This window comes from Schistocerca cancellata, chromosome 8 (assembly GCF_023864275.1).
Source record: "Schistocerca cancellata isolate TAMUIC-IGC-003103 chromosome 8, iqSchCanc2.1, whole genome shotgun sequence".
NCBI classification, from domain to species: Eukaryota; Metazoa; Arthropoda; class Insecta; order Orthoptera; family Acrididae; genus Schistocerca; species Schistocerca cancellata.
This window is the reverse complement of record NC_064633.1, coordinates 326,614,015-326,629,365: the sequence shown is the minus strand read 5'-3', so window position 1 is coordinate 326,629,365 and position 15,351 is coordinate 326,614,015. Positions and strand designations below refer to the sequence as shown.

Genomic DNA, 15,351 nt, shown 5'->3' with positions numbered 1-15,351 from the left:
CAGACACGTAAAATTAGTATTAAAGAAGGTGAGTGGAACACCTAGATTTCTTGAAACGGTTCTGTGAAAGTGTAGTACATCTGTAAAGGAAACTGGATGCAAGGCTATTTATAATCCATCTTGATTGAAAAAAACGATTATTCACATGACCGGTTTCGGTTCCTCTAGAACCATCTTCAGACCTGCGCATTCGTGACACACCATGTGAAGGTTGTTGAGTGTGGACGGGTTACTACTGTAACCGAAATTGCAGACCTGAAGATGGTTCTAGAGGAACCGAAACCGGCCATGTAATAAACATTTTTGCGATCAAGACGGATTATAAATAACATTGTATAAAAAGTGATTGCGGTATCCCTGCAGACATTATGTCTGTTTTTGCAATGGATGCAAGGTGCTAGTGTGACAAATTCTACAGCTTTGTTTTAGCGCTATGAGATAATTATCAGCATGTTTCAAGTAAGGGAGTGTTAGTGCGAGGTACTAAAGTGCGCGTCATTTACGACGGCGGCCGAGTTTAGGTTCCTTCTGCGCATCTGACGTCACAAAACACAGTCAGCCAATGAACAGAGAACGACGTTGCCAGAGCGCGACTGCAGTACAGAGCACGGACGAGTGTCTTCAGTTTTAGAAACGTTCAGTCATAAATAAAGCAATTGAACAAAAGCAATGTCTTGATAGCAGACTTTCTATAAAAGAAAGTTTGGAAAAAGCATTCTTTAAACCAATTGCTTCTTAAGGTCGGGACACACATGTCCGGACCGTGTCCGTGCCGATACACGTCCGAGTATCGGCCGTCACCCGGGCAACGAAATACATCATTACAACAAATGTAGCGGGCCCCACTTGACCGGGCCGTGCATGGGGAACGTCAACGGGCCAAGGCCGGGCCGGGCGAGATTCACCGTGTTTAATTTTTCACGTGACGGACACGGCCTGACGGTAGGATTGTCTTGTGAGCTGTGCAACTGCGCAAGACTGTTCTGTGCACAAAACATGGATGTGGAACGAGTAATAGAAGAAGTTTGTAAGTTTCCTGTTCTTTACGATCAGGGAAGTGAAAACTACAGGGATATCGAGTACAAAGACAGAGTTTGGAAGACAACTGCAACAGATCTACAAGCCAAAGGTAAGATAAAAACTATACAAGTTTTAATACCCGAAAGATATTTATTTACTTTTTATTTTACAAACACATGTTTGGTTTATGTCATCGTTATATCGCCAAGACGCCATGTTCTTGCCATTCCACAGTCCCTTGTGGAGAATTCAGGAAGTTTTTGAGTTGTTCTCGTACAGCAAATGCAGCATCTGTTGATCTCCCACGAATTCGTGGTAGGTTTCGAAGATTTGATGATCTTCCGGATCCCTCAGCAGTTTCCTTTTGATCTATCCTCTGTTCGGGCACCCTATAAACTTCCATTTTTCGAATAAAGTTGTACAGTACACACGCAGCCGTCACAATCATTGTAAGGTTATTAGGATCTCCCTGAAGGATTCTTCTAAATATTCGAAATTTCTGTTGCAATATACCGAATGCAATGTTTTTTCTCAGTCTTGGTTCTAGTTTCTTTAAAAGTTCACAGAAGGTGTACTGCGTCATCCTAAAATATTCATAAAACTTAGTCTCATCATCTATGAGATGAGAAAATAATGTTCGAAGCTCTCCCTGTACTGGTCTTGTTTTCCAGGCACTGTGGATCCATAATTTTCTTCTTCTTGTTTACCTTCGTTCTTTTTCCTCTTCGTCTAAAGCAAGTGCTATAAGTCCTAATTCACTATTACGAAAATTAGTGAACATGTTTTACAGCTTTCAGAAACAGAAACACAGGTCACCGCGTCCGAGTCACCACAAGGAACAACAGAGACACGGGCGTGCCCCGGTCATGTGTGGCCCCTGCAGGAACGGACCGGAGCACGGCCGTCACTCGTCCGACGCTCGGCCCTGACACGGCCCGGACGTGTGTGTCCCGACCTTTATTCTACTAACTAATTAAACCAAACAAGCAATAAGCCTCCTAATTCAGATGATAGCAAGGAAATTCATTCTCACTAACGGCTTTTTCGCAATAAAGAACAGCGGTAAATGTTTATTTCCTATTGTACTTCGACGAAACGTGAGTAATTCATAGTCATACCAACAGTATTTGTCGGTATTTTGTGTCACTCTTTAAAATACTCCAGGAATCCAGTTCAACGATGAGCTGCGTTAGCGTAATGGTTAAGGGATACCGGCACGGTAGCTCAGCGTGTTCGGTCAGAGGGTTACGTACCCTCTGTAATAAAAAAACTGAGTTAATCGATCATCAACGAACTTCGTAGGATGTCTTACGACGTCCGCCCCGAGCAGATACAACGAACAAAAGCGAACAAAATGAGATTAAAAAAAAAAAAGTGTTGGGCTACTAAGTTAAAAGTTCTGAGTTCAGATCTTGTTTGATGCCTCATATTTTCCTTACTTCAAAATAATATCGAAGTCTTATTTCATGAATTTTATTCGTTTGGAATGTAATTTTTTGAAATTTCTAGTGGCAAATAAAATCGACCATATGGAAAGTATGGACTTTTACCACTGCAAACTCTTCAAAATTTCGTGCAATGGTTTGCTACATTTAATGCTGCACAATAACTGCGTTGAACATCGAAACAAAATTAGGTCATTTATGGGGGGAAGGTATCAGTCAAGAAGATTTGTAAAAATCAAATTTTTGGGCCAAATAGTTTTTGAGGAATCGAATGATAAGTGTGTCAAAACAGTCGGAACACCATGTGTCTGCACAGGCGAGCAGTGCAGTGATGACAAAATTGCGCACAGCGCGGAATGCGGGGAGCACGTCTCTGAAGTAGCGAAAGAGTTAATGCGGCCTTGGTGTCTTTACTTCATAAATTGCGCCTAAGTTTGCGAACTATACTATGGCGCTGCTTCTCTTGGCGCGTGCAACTGGCAACGCAGCAATCTCCCGCGTCTGGGCAGGCATGCGCGAGCCGCCAAGATAAAAGAATTGAACTATAGTACTGAATGACTTGTGCCAGCAACTGACCTGCACGTCCGTTTTCGCAGGCATAGATGACCCACGAGATGGACAGGGCCCAGGCAAGCGGCTGCAGGGTGGCGAACAGCGCAGCCTCCAGCCTGCTGTAGGGCCTGTGGTAGCTGAGGTGCAGCCCGTACGTGGAGAACAGCGCCAGGGCCGTCGACGCGGTCCAACAGGCACTCACCGCCACCTGGCAAAGGCAACGTAAATAGCCGATAGCTAGGATTATTGCTCGAAAGTGATACTCCAACCTCATTAGAGCCAACTGAACATTACAATACTGTGAGATAACGCGTTGTTCTGATCTCCTTTTGAGGGCAAAATTCGACTGAAATCTGCGTGTATTATACTTTAGTATGTATACTGCTCAGCCGGAACATTATGACCACTGAACTGCTATTGACATAAACCCGTCCAGGCGATAGCAGCGTCACCTGGCGAGGAATGACTGCCAGACAGACACACACGCGGTGCATGTAGTATCAATGAGCATGCTGTGTGTGTACAGAGTGGGGAAGGAGCACGATCCATGTGAATTTGACCAAGGGCAGATTGTGATGGCCTGGAGGCTCGTAACGAGCATTTCGGAAACTGCACGACTTGTCGGGTGTTCTAGGAGTGCTGTGGTGGGTGTCTTCAACACATGGTGAAACCAAGATGAAACCACGTCCACACGTCGTAGAGCAGGGCGGCCACCCCCCTTGCAGATGTCGGATGTCGCGACGTAGTCTGGGAAGACTGTTAAAAAAGGACAGGCGGCGAACTGTGGCGGAACTAAATCAGACTTTAACGCTGGGCAGAGAACAAGTATGTCTCAACACACAGTGCACCGAATGCTCCATGCCGGGATGGTTCCTTTGAAAGGGCACGTCCGATTTCCTTCCCAGTCCTTCCCTAACCCGAGCTTGCGCTCCATCTCTAATGGCCTCGTTGTCGACGGGACGTTAAACACTAACCACCACCACCGAATGCTCCTAAAAATGATCCTCCACAACCGACGACTCCTGCATGTGCCGATGTTAACATCACGACATCGGCAACTGTCACTGAAATGGGCACGTGACCATCGACACTGGAGGTCACGCCGATGGGAGGGAGCGAATCCGTCGTCTTCCAGGGGAACAACTCCTTGATACCTGTACTGCGAAATGGAGGCAAGCTGGTGGCGGCTCTATTATGCCTGGGAAACATTCATGTGGGCATCCATAGGTCCAGTGGAACTCGTGCACGACATCGTGGTGGCGAAGGAGGATCGTACACTGGTTACAGACTTTGTACACCTCTTCATGACGATCGTGTGTTTAGATGGCAGTGGCATTTTTCAACAAGATAATGCATTTCTCCATGTCACTAGGCCAGGTGTGTGATGGAGAGGTTCGAGTAACAAAGTAGTGTGTTCTAATTGATGTGCTGCCCACCCCTCCCCCAAATCGCCAAATTTGAACCAGGTCGAACACATCTGGGATGAGACTGAACTTGGCATCAGAGCTGATCGCCCCTTCTTAGGAATTTACGGGAATTAGGTAACTTGTGTGTGCAGATGTGGTGCCAAATGCCTTCAGCAACCTACTAAGGCCTCATTGCTTCCATGTCATGGCGCGTCGCTGCTTTTATCTGTGCCAAAGTTGAGCTTACTGGCTATTAGGTAGGTGGTCATAATGTTCTGGCTGATCAGTATGACAGAGATTATGCTGACTGACCCATCACTTGCAAACAAAATTACGATAGAAGAACAAGAAATAAAAATAGTTGACAAATTTAAATATTTAGGTGAAATTATAACTTACAATCTAAGTGGTAAACCATCATGGCAAAACAGAACAAAAAACTGACGAAAGCAAATTACATTACAAAAAACACATACAACAAGAAAAGCCTATCCATGGATGCAAAATTAAGACGTTATAAAACAGTTATACTACCAGAAATAACTTATGCAGCTGAAACCACCCTCACAACAACTAATACAGCAGAAACTGACAAAACACTAAACATAGAAACAAGAATAATTAGGACATACATAAATAAACAATATCAAGTAAATGGTCGTTGGAAAATAGCTTCAAATGAGCGCAACTAGGAAAAAATATATCTAATTTTTGGACATCTGATGACAAAACGGGAAAACAGAATTAGTAAGAGAATAATAGAAAAATTGTGGAGTACTACGAGGAACACTAAATGGATCAAAGAAATTAAGTAAGACATAAGAGAACTCGAAATCACAGCAGATGTGACAACAAAATAAATGGAAATGGCGCTTTACTTTAACCTCTTACAGTTTTGCGATGGTTTGATATTAGCGAAGTTGCTAAATTTCAGGCAAAATCTTTTATTAGCTGTAACTCCGTAACTAAACATTTGCGAACCTTTGTTTATATGAAATTTTTTCTTCAGCTTTACTTGTAGAATAACATATTAAAAAATCTGCATATCTTCGTGAATCACTCTGTATATAAATGATCTAGTAGAAAGCGTCGGAAGCTCTTTAAGGTTATTCGCAGATGATGCAACTGTCTATGCCAAAGTAGCAACGCCAGAAGATAGTACGAATTTGCAGAACGACCTGCAGAGAATTGATGACTGGCGCAGGCTCCGGCAGTTGATCCTGAACGTAAATAAACGTAAAATATTACGCATACATAGGAAAAGAAATCCACTACTGTACAGCTACACTATTGATGACAAACAGCTGGAGACGGCGTCTGCCGCAAAATATCTAGGCGTAACTATGCAGAGTGACCTTAAGTGGAATGACCACATGAACCAGTTAGTGGGAAAGGCAGTCACCAGACTCAGATGCATCGGAAGAATCTTAAGGAAATGTAACTTATCCACCAAAGAAGTGGCTTATAAGGCGCTTGATTGCCCGATTCTTGAGTATTGTTCATCTGTCTATGATCCCTCTGAGGAGGCGATAGAGAAGATCCAACGAAGAGCGGCGCGTTTTGTCACGGGAACGTTTAGCTGGCGAGAGAGTGTTACGGAGATGCTAAACAAACTCTACTGGCAGAGGTTACAAGAGAGGTGTTGTGCATCACGGAGCGGTTTATTACGCCCCCCACAGGGGGAAAAAATGGTTCAAATGGCTCTGAGCACTATGGGACTTAACATCCGAGGTCATCAGTCCCCTAGAACTTAGAACTACTTAAACCTAACTAACCTAAGGACATCACACACATCCATGCCCGACGCAGGATTCGAACCTGCGACCGTAGTGGTCTCGCGGTTCCAAATTGCAGCGCCTAGAACCGCTCGGCCACACCGGCCGGCCCCACACATACATCTTGCGTTTTGACCACGAGGAGAAAATTCGAGAAATTAGAGCCAATACAGATGCTTGCCGACAATCATCCTTCCCACGCACTATTCGCGAGTGGAACAGGGTTGGAGGGATCAGATAGTGGTACTGAAAGTAACCTCCACCACACATCATTAGGTGGCTTGCGGAGTATGATGTAGACGTAGATGTAATACCGCGCAGAGCCGACTGCCTTTATACCCAGTTCCACCCTCTACCACCTGAATCGTTGATGTCTTCTGTACTGAACTGCTGGCATCAAATGCGATATCATTTGACTGTATTTGTCGGCATACTGGATTCAAACTATTGCATATACATTGTGCACAACTATTCCAACAGACAATTTTAATTTTCTTGCAAATATCCATGCCTTTACAGTGATTTCCATTACTGTAACCGACAGAAATTACGATTGCAGAGATCACTCCTCCCTATTGTAGAAAGTTTTTTTCAGTAGTGAGACTGTGTACAGTTACTGATCATAGCAGCTGTGCCATAGCCAAGACAGCTCTCGTAGATCTGCAAGGGGTGTAGTAAGGACCGGGCGTTGGAAACGGGCCAGGACCACGTGATTTCCTGTCAGAAAGGTCACAGTTCGTAGTAATAGACGGAAAGTCATCGAGTAAAGCAGATGTAATATCCGGCGTTCGTCAAGGAAGTGTTATAGGCCCTCTATTGTTCCTGATTTATATATTTGACATAGGAGACAATCTGAGTAGCTCTATTAGATTGTTTGCAGATGATGCTATCATTTACCGTCTTGTAAAGTCATCAGATGACCAAAACGAATTGCAAAATGATTTAGACAAGATATCTGTATAGTGCGAAAAGTGAGAATTGACCCTGAATAAAGAAAAGTGTGAAGTTATTCACATGAGCACTAAAAGAAATCTGCTAAATTTCGATTATGCGATAAATCACACAAATCTCAAGGCTGTAAATTCGACTGAATAATTAGGGATTACAATTACAAATAACCTAAATTGGAACGATTACATAGATAATGTTGTGGGTGGAGCAAACCAAATACTGCAACTCATTGGCTGAACCTTAGAAGGTGCAACAGGTCTACTAAAGAAACTGCTTGCACCAAGCTTGTCCGATCTGTTCTGGAGGATTGCTGTGCGGTGTGGGATCCGGCCGGCCAGAGTGGCCGAGCGGTTCTAGGCGCTACAGTCCGGAACCGCGCGACCGCTACGGTCGCAGGTTCGAATCCTGCCTCGGGCATGGATGTGTGTGATGTCCTTAGGTTAGTTAGGTTTAAGTAGTTCTAAGTTCTAGGCGACTGATGACCTCAGAAGTTAAGTCCCATAGTGCTCAGAGCCATTTGAACAATTTTTTTTTGTGGGATCCGCATTAGATGGGACTGACGGATGATATCGAAAAAGTTCAAAGAAGGGCGGCTCGTTTTGTACTATCGCGAAATAGAGGAGATAGTGCCACAGACATGATACGTGAATTGGAGTGGCAATCATTAAAACAAAGGCGTTTTTCGTTGAGACGGGATCTTCTCACGAAATTTCAATCACGAGTTTTCTCCTCCGATTGCGAAAACATTCTGTTGGCGCCCACTTACGAGTACATAGGAAGAAATGACCATCACGATAAAATAAGAGAAATCAGGTATCGCACAGAAAAATTTAAGTGCTCGTTTTTCCCGCCCGACGTTAGAGAGTGGAAAGGTAGAGAGATAACTTGAAGGTGGTTCATTGAACCAAAAAAATGGTTCAAATGGCTCTGAGCACTATGGTACTAAACATCTGAGGTTATCAGTACTCTAGAACTTAGAACTACTTAAACCTAACTAACCTAAGGACATCTCACACATCCATGCCCGAGGCAAGATTCGAACCCGCTACCGTAGCGGTCGCGCGGTTCCAGACTGAAGCGCCTAGAACTCACTGCCAGGCACTTTATTGTGAATAGCAGAGTAATCACGTAGATGTAGATGTAGGTGAGAGCACAGTGCCGCCTGCTGTGTCGTCCAGTCAGCTCATGTGGTCGGTCGACAAGCGCCGTTTGAGGGGATCAACATTTCGGCGAATTGGGGGCGCCTACCGGCCGGAGTGACCGTGCAATTCTAGGCGCTACAGTCTGGAACCGAGCGACCGCGACGGTCGCAGGTTCGAATCCAGCCTCGGGCATGGATGTGTGTGCTGTCCTTAGGTTAGTTAGGTTTAATTAGTTCTAAGTTCTAGGCGACTGTTGACCTCAGAAGTTAAGTCGCATAGTGCTCAGAGCCATTTGAACCATTTTTGGGGGCGCCTATCTGGCGGGGTCCTCTAACGGTAAACAGCAGATACGCGAGGCTGACATTTATCAACAGGGCGTCTCACGATCGTAGGAGACCAAATACAAGGTGGGTCGGGGTGAGTGGACGTCGGGCTGTGAACATAGAGCATGTAACTAAGTAGATGGGCCTCTCCCGTGGCGAAGGACCAGAGGCCGTGCGTCTGGACCGCCAACCCTTGGGTACCTACGATCTACAGCGCCTAGCGCAGCACCAGTTGCGCTGCTGTTTTCTCTATATTTGCTTGTTTGCTCACTGGCTCATCTCGCCTTTCTCACGGGTCTACGTTAGATTTGTTAGTTTTAATCTTAACTATAACTTATTCATTTTACAATTGCCAACGGCAGTACGCTTAATTAAACTTTGTTCACGTACAGACGGGATCAAAAGCGTCTGACAATACCCGACACTACTCTATGGACACACGTGTCCCGGCGTTGTAAAGTCACGTTATGGTCGTAGTGTGTTACTACTTCTGCGAATCCTTAGCATCGGCTGAAATGGATAGTCACCGTCCAAATATACATTATCGAAGAGTACGCTCCGATGGAATAGTGTTCATAAATCAAGCAGTTCAATTCTGTCGAGAAGAAAACTGAAAGACCTGCTACGTTTAAAAAAAAATGTAAAAATAGGATAATTCTGGTTGAAGAATTTTTAACATTGTGCAGCCCTGTCAGCAACTGTGATAATTGAACATGTAACACGTCAGCCTCAGTTGCAAATAGAAACCAATCTTTACCCAGGTTTCAGCCAAAATAATTTGGCCTTCTTCAGAAACCAGTGACACTAAACTATTGCATGCCAAAGTTTATCCATGTCAAGTATAAAACAGTAGCCCTGTAGTAACCAGTCATAAATCTACATTACTTGGGCTGAAGAGAAACAGCAGGCCCCACTGCGCGGACGAGGTCGGTAGGCCGCGAGAGCTGCGGCCGGAACTACACGTGGCGAGCAGCTGTGTACCGTGCATCGCTGATGGTGTTTCTTGCGCAAGTGCGGGTGGAAATATAGATACGTAAGAGTAGCTATCTTTACATTAGGAATTGGATTAACAAAGGGTGTTACAAAAAGGTACGGCCAAACTTTCAGGAAACATTCCTCACACACAAAGAAAGAAAATATGTTACGTGGACATGCGTCCGGAAACGCTTAATTTCCATGTTAAAGCTCATTTTAGTTTCGTCAGTATGTACTGTACTTCCTCGATTCACCGCCAGTTGGCCCAACTGAAGTAAGGTAATGTTGACTTCGGTGCTTGTGTTGACATGCGACTGATTGCCCTACAGTACTAGCATCAACCACATCAGTACGTAGCATCAACAGGCTAGTGTTCATCACGAACGTGGTTTTGCAGTCAGTGCAATGTTTACAAATGCGGAGTTGGCAGATGCCCATTTTATGTATGGATTAGCACGGGGCAATAGCCGTGGCGCGGTACGTTTGTATCGAGACAGATTTCCAGAACGAAGGTGTCCCTACAGGAAGACGTTCGAAGGAATTGATCGGCGTCTTAGGGAGCACGGAACATTCCAGCCTATGATTCGCGACTGGCGAAGACCTAGAACGACGAGGACACCTGCAATGGACGAGGCAGTTCTTCGTGTAGTTGACGATAACCGTAATGTCAGCGTCAGAGAAGTTGGTGCTGTACAAGGTAACGTTGACCACGTCACTGTATGGAGAGTGCTACGGGAGAACCAGTTGTTTCCGTACCATGTACAGCGTGTGCAGGCACTATCAGCAGCTGATTGGCCTCCACGGGTACACTTCTGCGAATGCTTCATCCAACAATGTGTCAATCCTCATTTCAGTGCAAATGTTCTCTTTACGGATGAGGCTTCATTCCAACGTGATCAAATTGTAAATTTTCACAATCAACATGTGTGGGCTGACGAGAATCCGCACGCAACTGTACAATCACTTCATCAACACAGATTTTCTGTGAAAGTTTGGGCAGGCATTGTTGGTGATGTCTTGATTGGGCCCCATGTTCTTCCACCTACGCTCAATGCAGCACGTTATCATGATTTCATACCTGTGCTGCTAGAACATGTGCCTTTACAAGTACGACACAACATGTGGTTCATGCACGATGGAGCTCCTGCACATTTCAGTCGAAGTGTTCGTACGCTTCTCAACAACAGATTCGGTGACCGATGGATTGGCAGAGGCGGACCAATTCCATGGCCTCCACGCTCTCCTAACCTCAGCCCTCTTGAGTTTCATTTATGGGGGCATTTGAAAGCTCTTGTCTACGCAACCCTGGTACCAAATGTAGAGACTCTTCGTGCTCGTATTGTGGACGGCTGTGATACAATACGCCATTCTCCAGGGCTGCATCAGCGCACCAGGGATTCCATGCGACGGAAGGTGGATGCATGTATCCTCGCTAACGGAGGACATTTTGAACATTTCCTGTAACAAAGTGTTTGAAGTCACGCTGACACGTACTGTTGCTGTGTGTTTCCATTCCATGATTAATATGATTTGAAGAGAAGTAATAAAATGAGCTCTGACATGGAAAGCAAGCGTTTCCGGACACATGTCCACATAACATATTTTCTTTCTTTGTGTATAAGGAAAGTTTCCTGAAAGTTCGGACATACCTTTTTGTAACACCCTGTATTAATCCAATTCCTAATGTAAAGATAGCAACTGTTATGTATCTGTATTTCCACCCGCACTTGCGCAAGAAACACCATCAGCGATGCTCGGTACACAGCTGCTCGCCACGTTTAGTTCCGGCCGCAGCTCTCGCGGCCTACCGACCTCGTCCGCGCAGTGGGGCCTGCTGTTTCTCGCCAGCTAAGTAATGTAGAATTTTGACTGGTTACTACAGTGCTACAGTTTTATACTTGGCATGGCCAGACTTTGGCGTGCAAGAGTTAAGTGTCACTGGCTTCTGAGGAAGGCCAAATTATTTTGGCTGAAACCTGGGTAATGATTGATTTCAATTTGCAACTGAGGCTGACGTGTTACATGTTCAATTCTGGTTGAGGAGGAGGTTACTGTAGATGGCGTGCACACTTTCTTAGAACAATGGGATAAAACGAGAAAAGTGCGAAGAAACCTCAACTGTGATCTGAACCCCAACTCCAGATATTAGATCGTAAAACAACAGTTTTATTGTAATTTCGTACGCTTCTCTATAGAAGAGTGTATTAATAGCAGTTGTATTACACGTTGGCTTCAGCAAGCTTCGGAGACTTGAGCGAATAGATCCTGCTAAAATCAGAAGTCTAATGTTGGCTCTTACTTCAGTATCATCAAATATGCATTTCTGCCATTCTTATTCTTTTCCCTGTCTTTATCAATTTTTATGTCTGTACTGATTGTAATAGCACTAATAAGTGTGATATCTACACTCCTGGAAATTGAAATAAGAACACCGTGAATTCATTGTCCCAGGAAGGGGAAACTTTATTGACACATTCCTGGGGTCAGATACATCACATGATCACACTGACAGAACCACAGGCACATAGACACAGGCAACAGAGCATGCACAATGTCGGCACTAGTACAGTGTATATCCACCTTTCGCAGCAATGCAGGCTGCTATTCTCCCATGGAGACGATCGTAGAGATGCTGGATGTAGTCCTGTGGAACGGCTTGCCATGCCATTTCCACCTGGCGCCTCAGTTGGACCAGCGTTCGTGCTGGACGTGCAGACCGCGTGAGACGACGCTTCATCCAGTCCCAAACATGCTCAATGGGGGACAGATCCGGACATCTTGCTGGCCAGGGTAGTTGACTTACACCTTCTAGAGCACGTTGGGTGGCACGGGATACATGCGGACGTGCATTGTCCTGTTGGAACAGCAAGTTCCCTTGCCGGTCTAGGAATGGTAGAACGATGGGTTCGATGACGGTTTGGATGTACCGTGCACTATTCAGTGTCCCCTCGACGATCACCAGTGGTGTACGGCCAGTGTAGGAGATCGCTCCCCACACCATGATGCCGGGTGTTGGCCCTGTGTGCCTCGGTCGTATGCAGTCCTGATTGTGGCGCTCACCTGCACGGCGCCAAACACGCATACGACCATCATTGGCACCAAGGCAGAAGCGACTCTCATCGCTGAAGACGACACGTCTCCATTCGTCCCTCCATTCACGCCTGTCGCGACACCACTGGAGGCGGGCTGCACGATGTTGGGGCGTGAGCGGAAGACGGCCTAACGGTGTGCGGGACCGTAGCCCAGCTTCATGGAGACGGTTGCGAATGGTGCTCGCCGATACCCCAGGAGCAACAGTGTCCCTAATTTGCTGGGAAGTGGCGGTGCGGTCCCCTACGGCACTGCGTAGGATCCTACGGTCTTGGCGTGCGTCCGTGCGTCGCTGCGGTCCGGTCCCAGGTCGACGGGCCCGTGCACCTTCCGCCGACCACTGGCGACAACATCGATGTACTGTGGAGACCTCACGCCCCACGTGTTGAGCAATTCGGCGGTACATCCACCCGGCCTCCCGCATGCCCACTATACGCCCTCGCTCAAAGTCCGTTAACTGCACATACGGTTCACGTCCACGCTGTCGCGGCATGCTACCAGTGTTAAAGACTGCGATGGAGCTCCGTATGCCACGGCAAACTGGCTGACACTGACGGCGGCGGTGCACAAATGCTGCGCAGCTAGCGCCATTCGACGGCCAACACCGCGGTTCCTGGTGTGTCCGCTGTGCCGTGCGTGTGATCATTGCTTGTACAGCCCTCTCGCAGTGTCCGGAGCAAGTATGGTGGGTCTGACACACCGGTGTCAATGTGTTCTTTTTTCCATTTCCAGGAGTGTATTAGCACAGAGAATTGGGAGAATTACAAGTCTTTGCCGATCCCTTTATTCCAGGAAAATGAGTTATGACATTGCTCCTTCTAGCTTTGACTCTCTGATTGGCAGGAGCCTTCCCCCATTTTCTACTCTTGTCTTTGCCTATGAAAAAATTGGACAAGTCTGAATTTGCACCATCTGAATCACCAGACTGCTTACGAGTGGGCATCTTCATCTGAAACCTCCTCAGTGAAGCAACTGGAAGCGTCTTTTACCATCATCTGTTACAAAAATAAAATTGTTAATGAGAATTCCAAATTCAAAAGCTTCAAAGTGACAGGAAAGAATGAGTATGCGAATTTATACCTACTTATTTGGCACTGTATTGTAATGGAATCCACAGCCACTAAATAAGTGTCAAACGCTAACAAAAATGAGCAACACACGAATAAAAAATTGGTGACCGGAAGTAAAGAGATGTGAGAGAGGACTGCTAGACGGCAGACAGTGTTGCCAACTGTTTTCATATAAATTTAGCTACCCTAAATGTGCTGGGGATCTGTCGGACCCCACATTAACAATTAAAGGCTGAGGGAGAGCTTTGTAGTCTGCCGATGCCTTGTCACTATTTAGGGACAGTCCACGTGGAGTTCTGGACACGTTCTGCTTGGTCGATTCTCGGAAACTTTAGAAAAAGAGTTTTAAAAAACAACAGAACAACAGAAATTCAGCACAACAGAGAGAAATATTACAGCCGTAGATTCTCCCATTGGCTGAGGGTAAGACGATCCTTAAGATTGAGTTATATGTAATTTTCGGGAGCATCGCGAATGAAGGAATGGCAGAGCGTAAGCGACAGCTTTATTCAAAATTCAGTATTCGAGATTCTATGTTCAAGATTCACGATTCAGGATTCGACAGAGATATCCAAGATTCGTCATTCAGGTTAGAGCTTTGAGCTTGTAGAACGGTATGACGTCCACGTCCGTCGTCCAAGAGAAGCGCGATGGCCTTTTGCAATCCACCAAGTGCTATAGTGCAAGCTCACCACATATTAAGTGTAAGTTGACGCAGCAATAGGCGAACAGTAGCACTGATGTGATAATAGGTGCCTTTGTATATGCTTCAAGTAACTAGGCGCTTAAATCGGTCATGCATCGTGAGTTTCCCGGGTCATACCATTAATAATTGGCCTTCATGTATGTTTCACCCCTTCACTTTTCGGAATCGACACAATCATCGTGACCAATCCAACACCGTACTTGCTGTTCAGTTAGGTATATCGCGAGTTTATTACAATAGCTTCCTCCATTTTCTTCTGGTGTGTCCTTCCCTATTCAATATCATAATGAACTAATTTCTACAGATTCAGATTACATTCTGCAAGCATCTTAGATTTGTGAGATAATCCGATTTGTAATTTCATGTCCTGTGTTGCTTTACATATGGGTAAATTTTGTCAATAAATCATGGTTTTAATGAATTCCATTTTAATTTTAGTAGATGAACGTACCTTCCCCCACACCCACAATTATTAATTTAACACCAATTTCACAGCTACGATTGATTTGTCAGGGTAGCTCACCTGTTCCATTTGCAGGTGCATGCCTGTTTATCATATACATGAACTGTAGTGGAGTGATCTTTATATGAGAGGAGATGCCTGAAGCTGACCACTGATTAAATACGTTCATGTATTGCACAGTGCATTTTATCTTGGCCAAATCATGAGGTTCGATGTATAGGACGTTCCGAGGTTGTACAGGCGCTGAACTTCGCACTTGACACTAGGTTACGCTTGCGTTGCGAGTAACCTCTTACGAAAAAAGAAAAACACCCAATGCCAAAATTAACCGTGGTGCGCATCGGAGGTCTGAGCATACTGAGAAGCCATCCCTCGCAATTAATTCAACTTACGACGAGGTGGTGGAGTGGAACTGGAATGGGAAAAGCGCTAG

At 45.4% G+C, this 15,351-nt stretch overlaps 1 protein-coding gene across 1 annotated transcript in view; it reads right to left on the bottom strand.

The window, feature by feature from the left end:
• The window catches only part of LOC126095542 (nose resistant to fluoxetine protein 6-like), a 149,207-nt gene that overhangs the window by 42,379 nt on the left and 91,477 nt on the right, over window positions 1-15,351 (bottom strand). Inside the window, exon 5 of the mRNA XM_049910322.1 lies at window positions 3,042-3,225. Coding sequence (XP_049766279.1) covers window positions 3,042-3,225 — 184 coding nt within the window. The remainder of the gene's footprint in view (window positions 1-3,041; window positions 3,226-15,351) is intronic.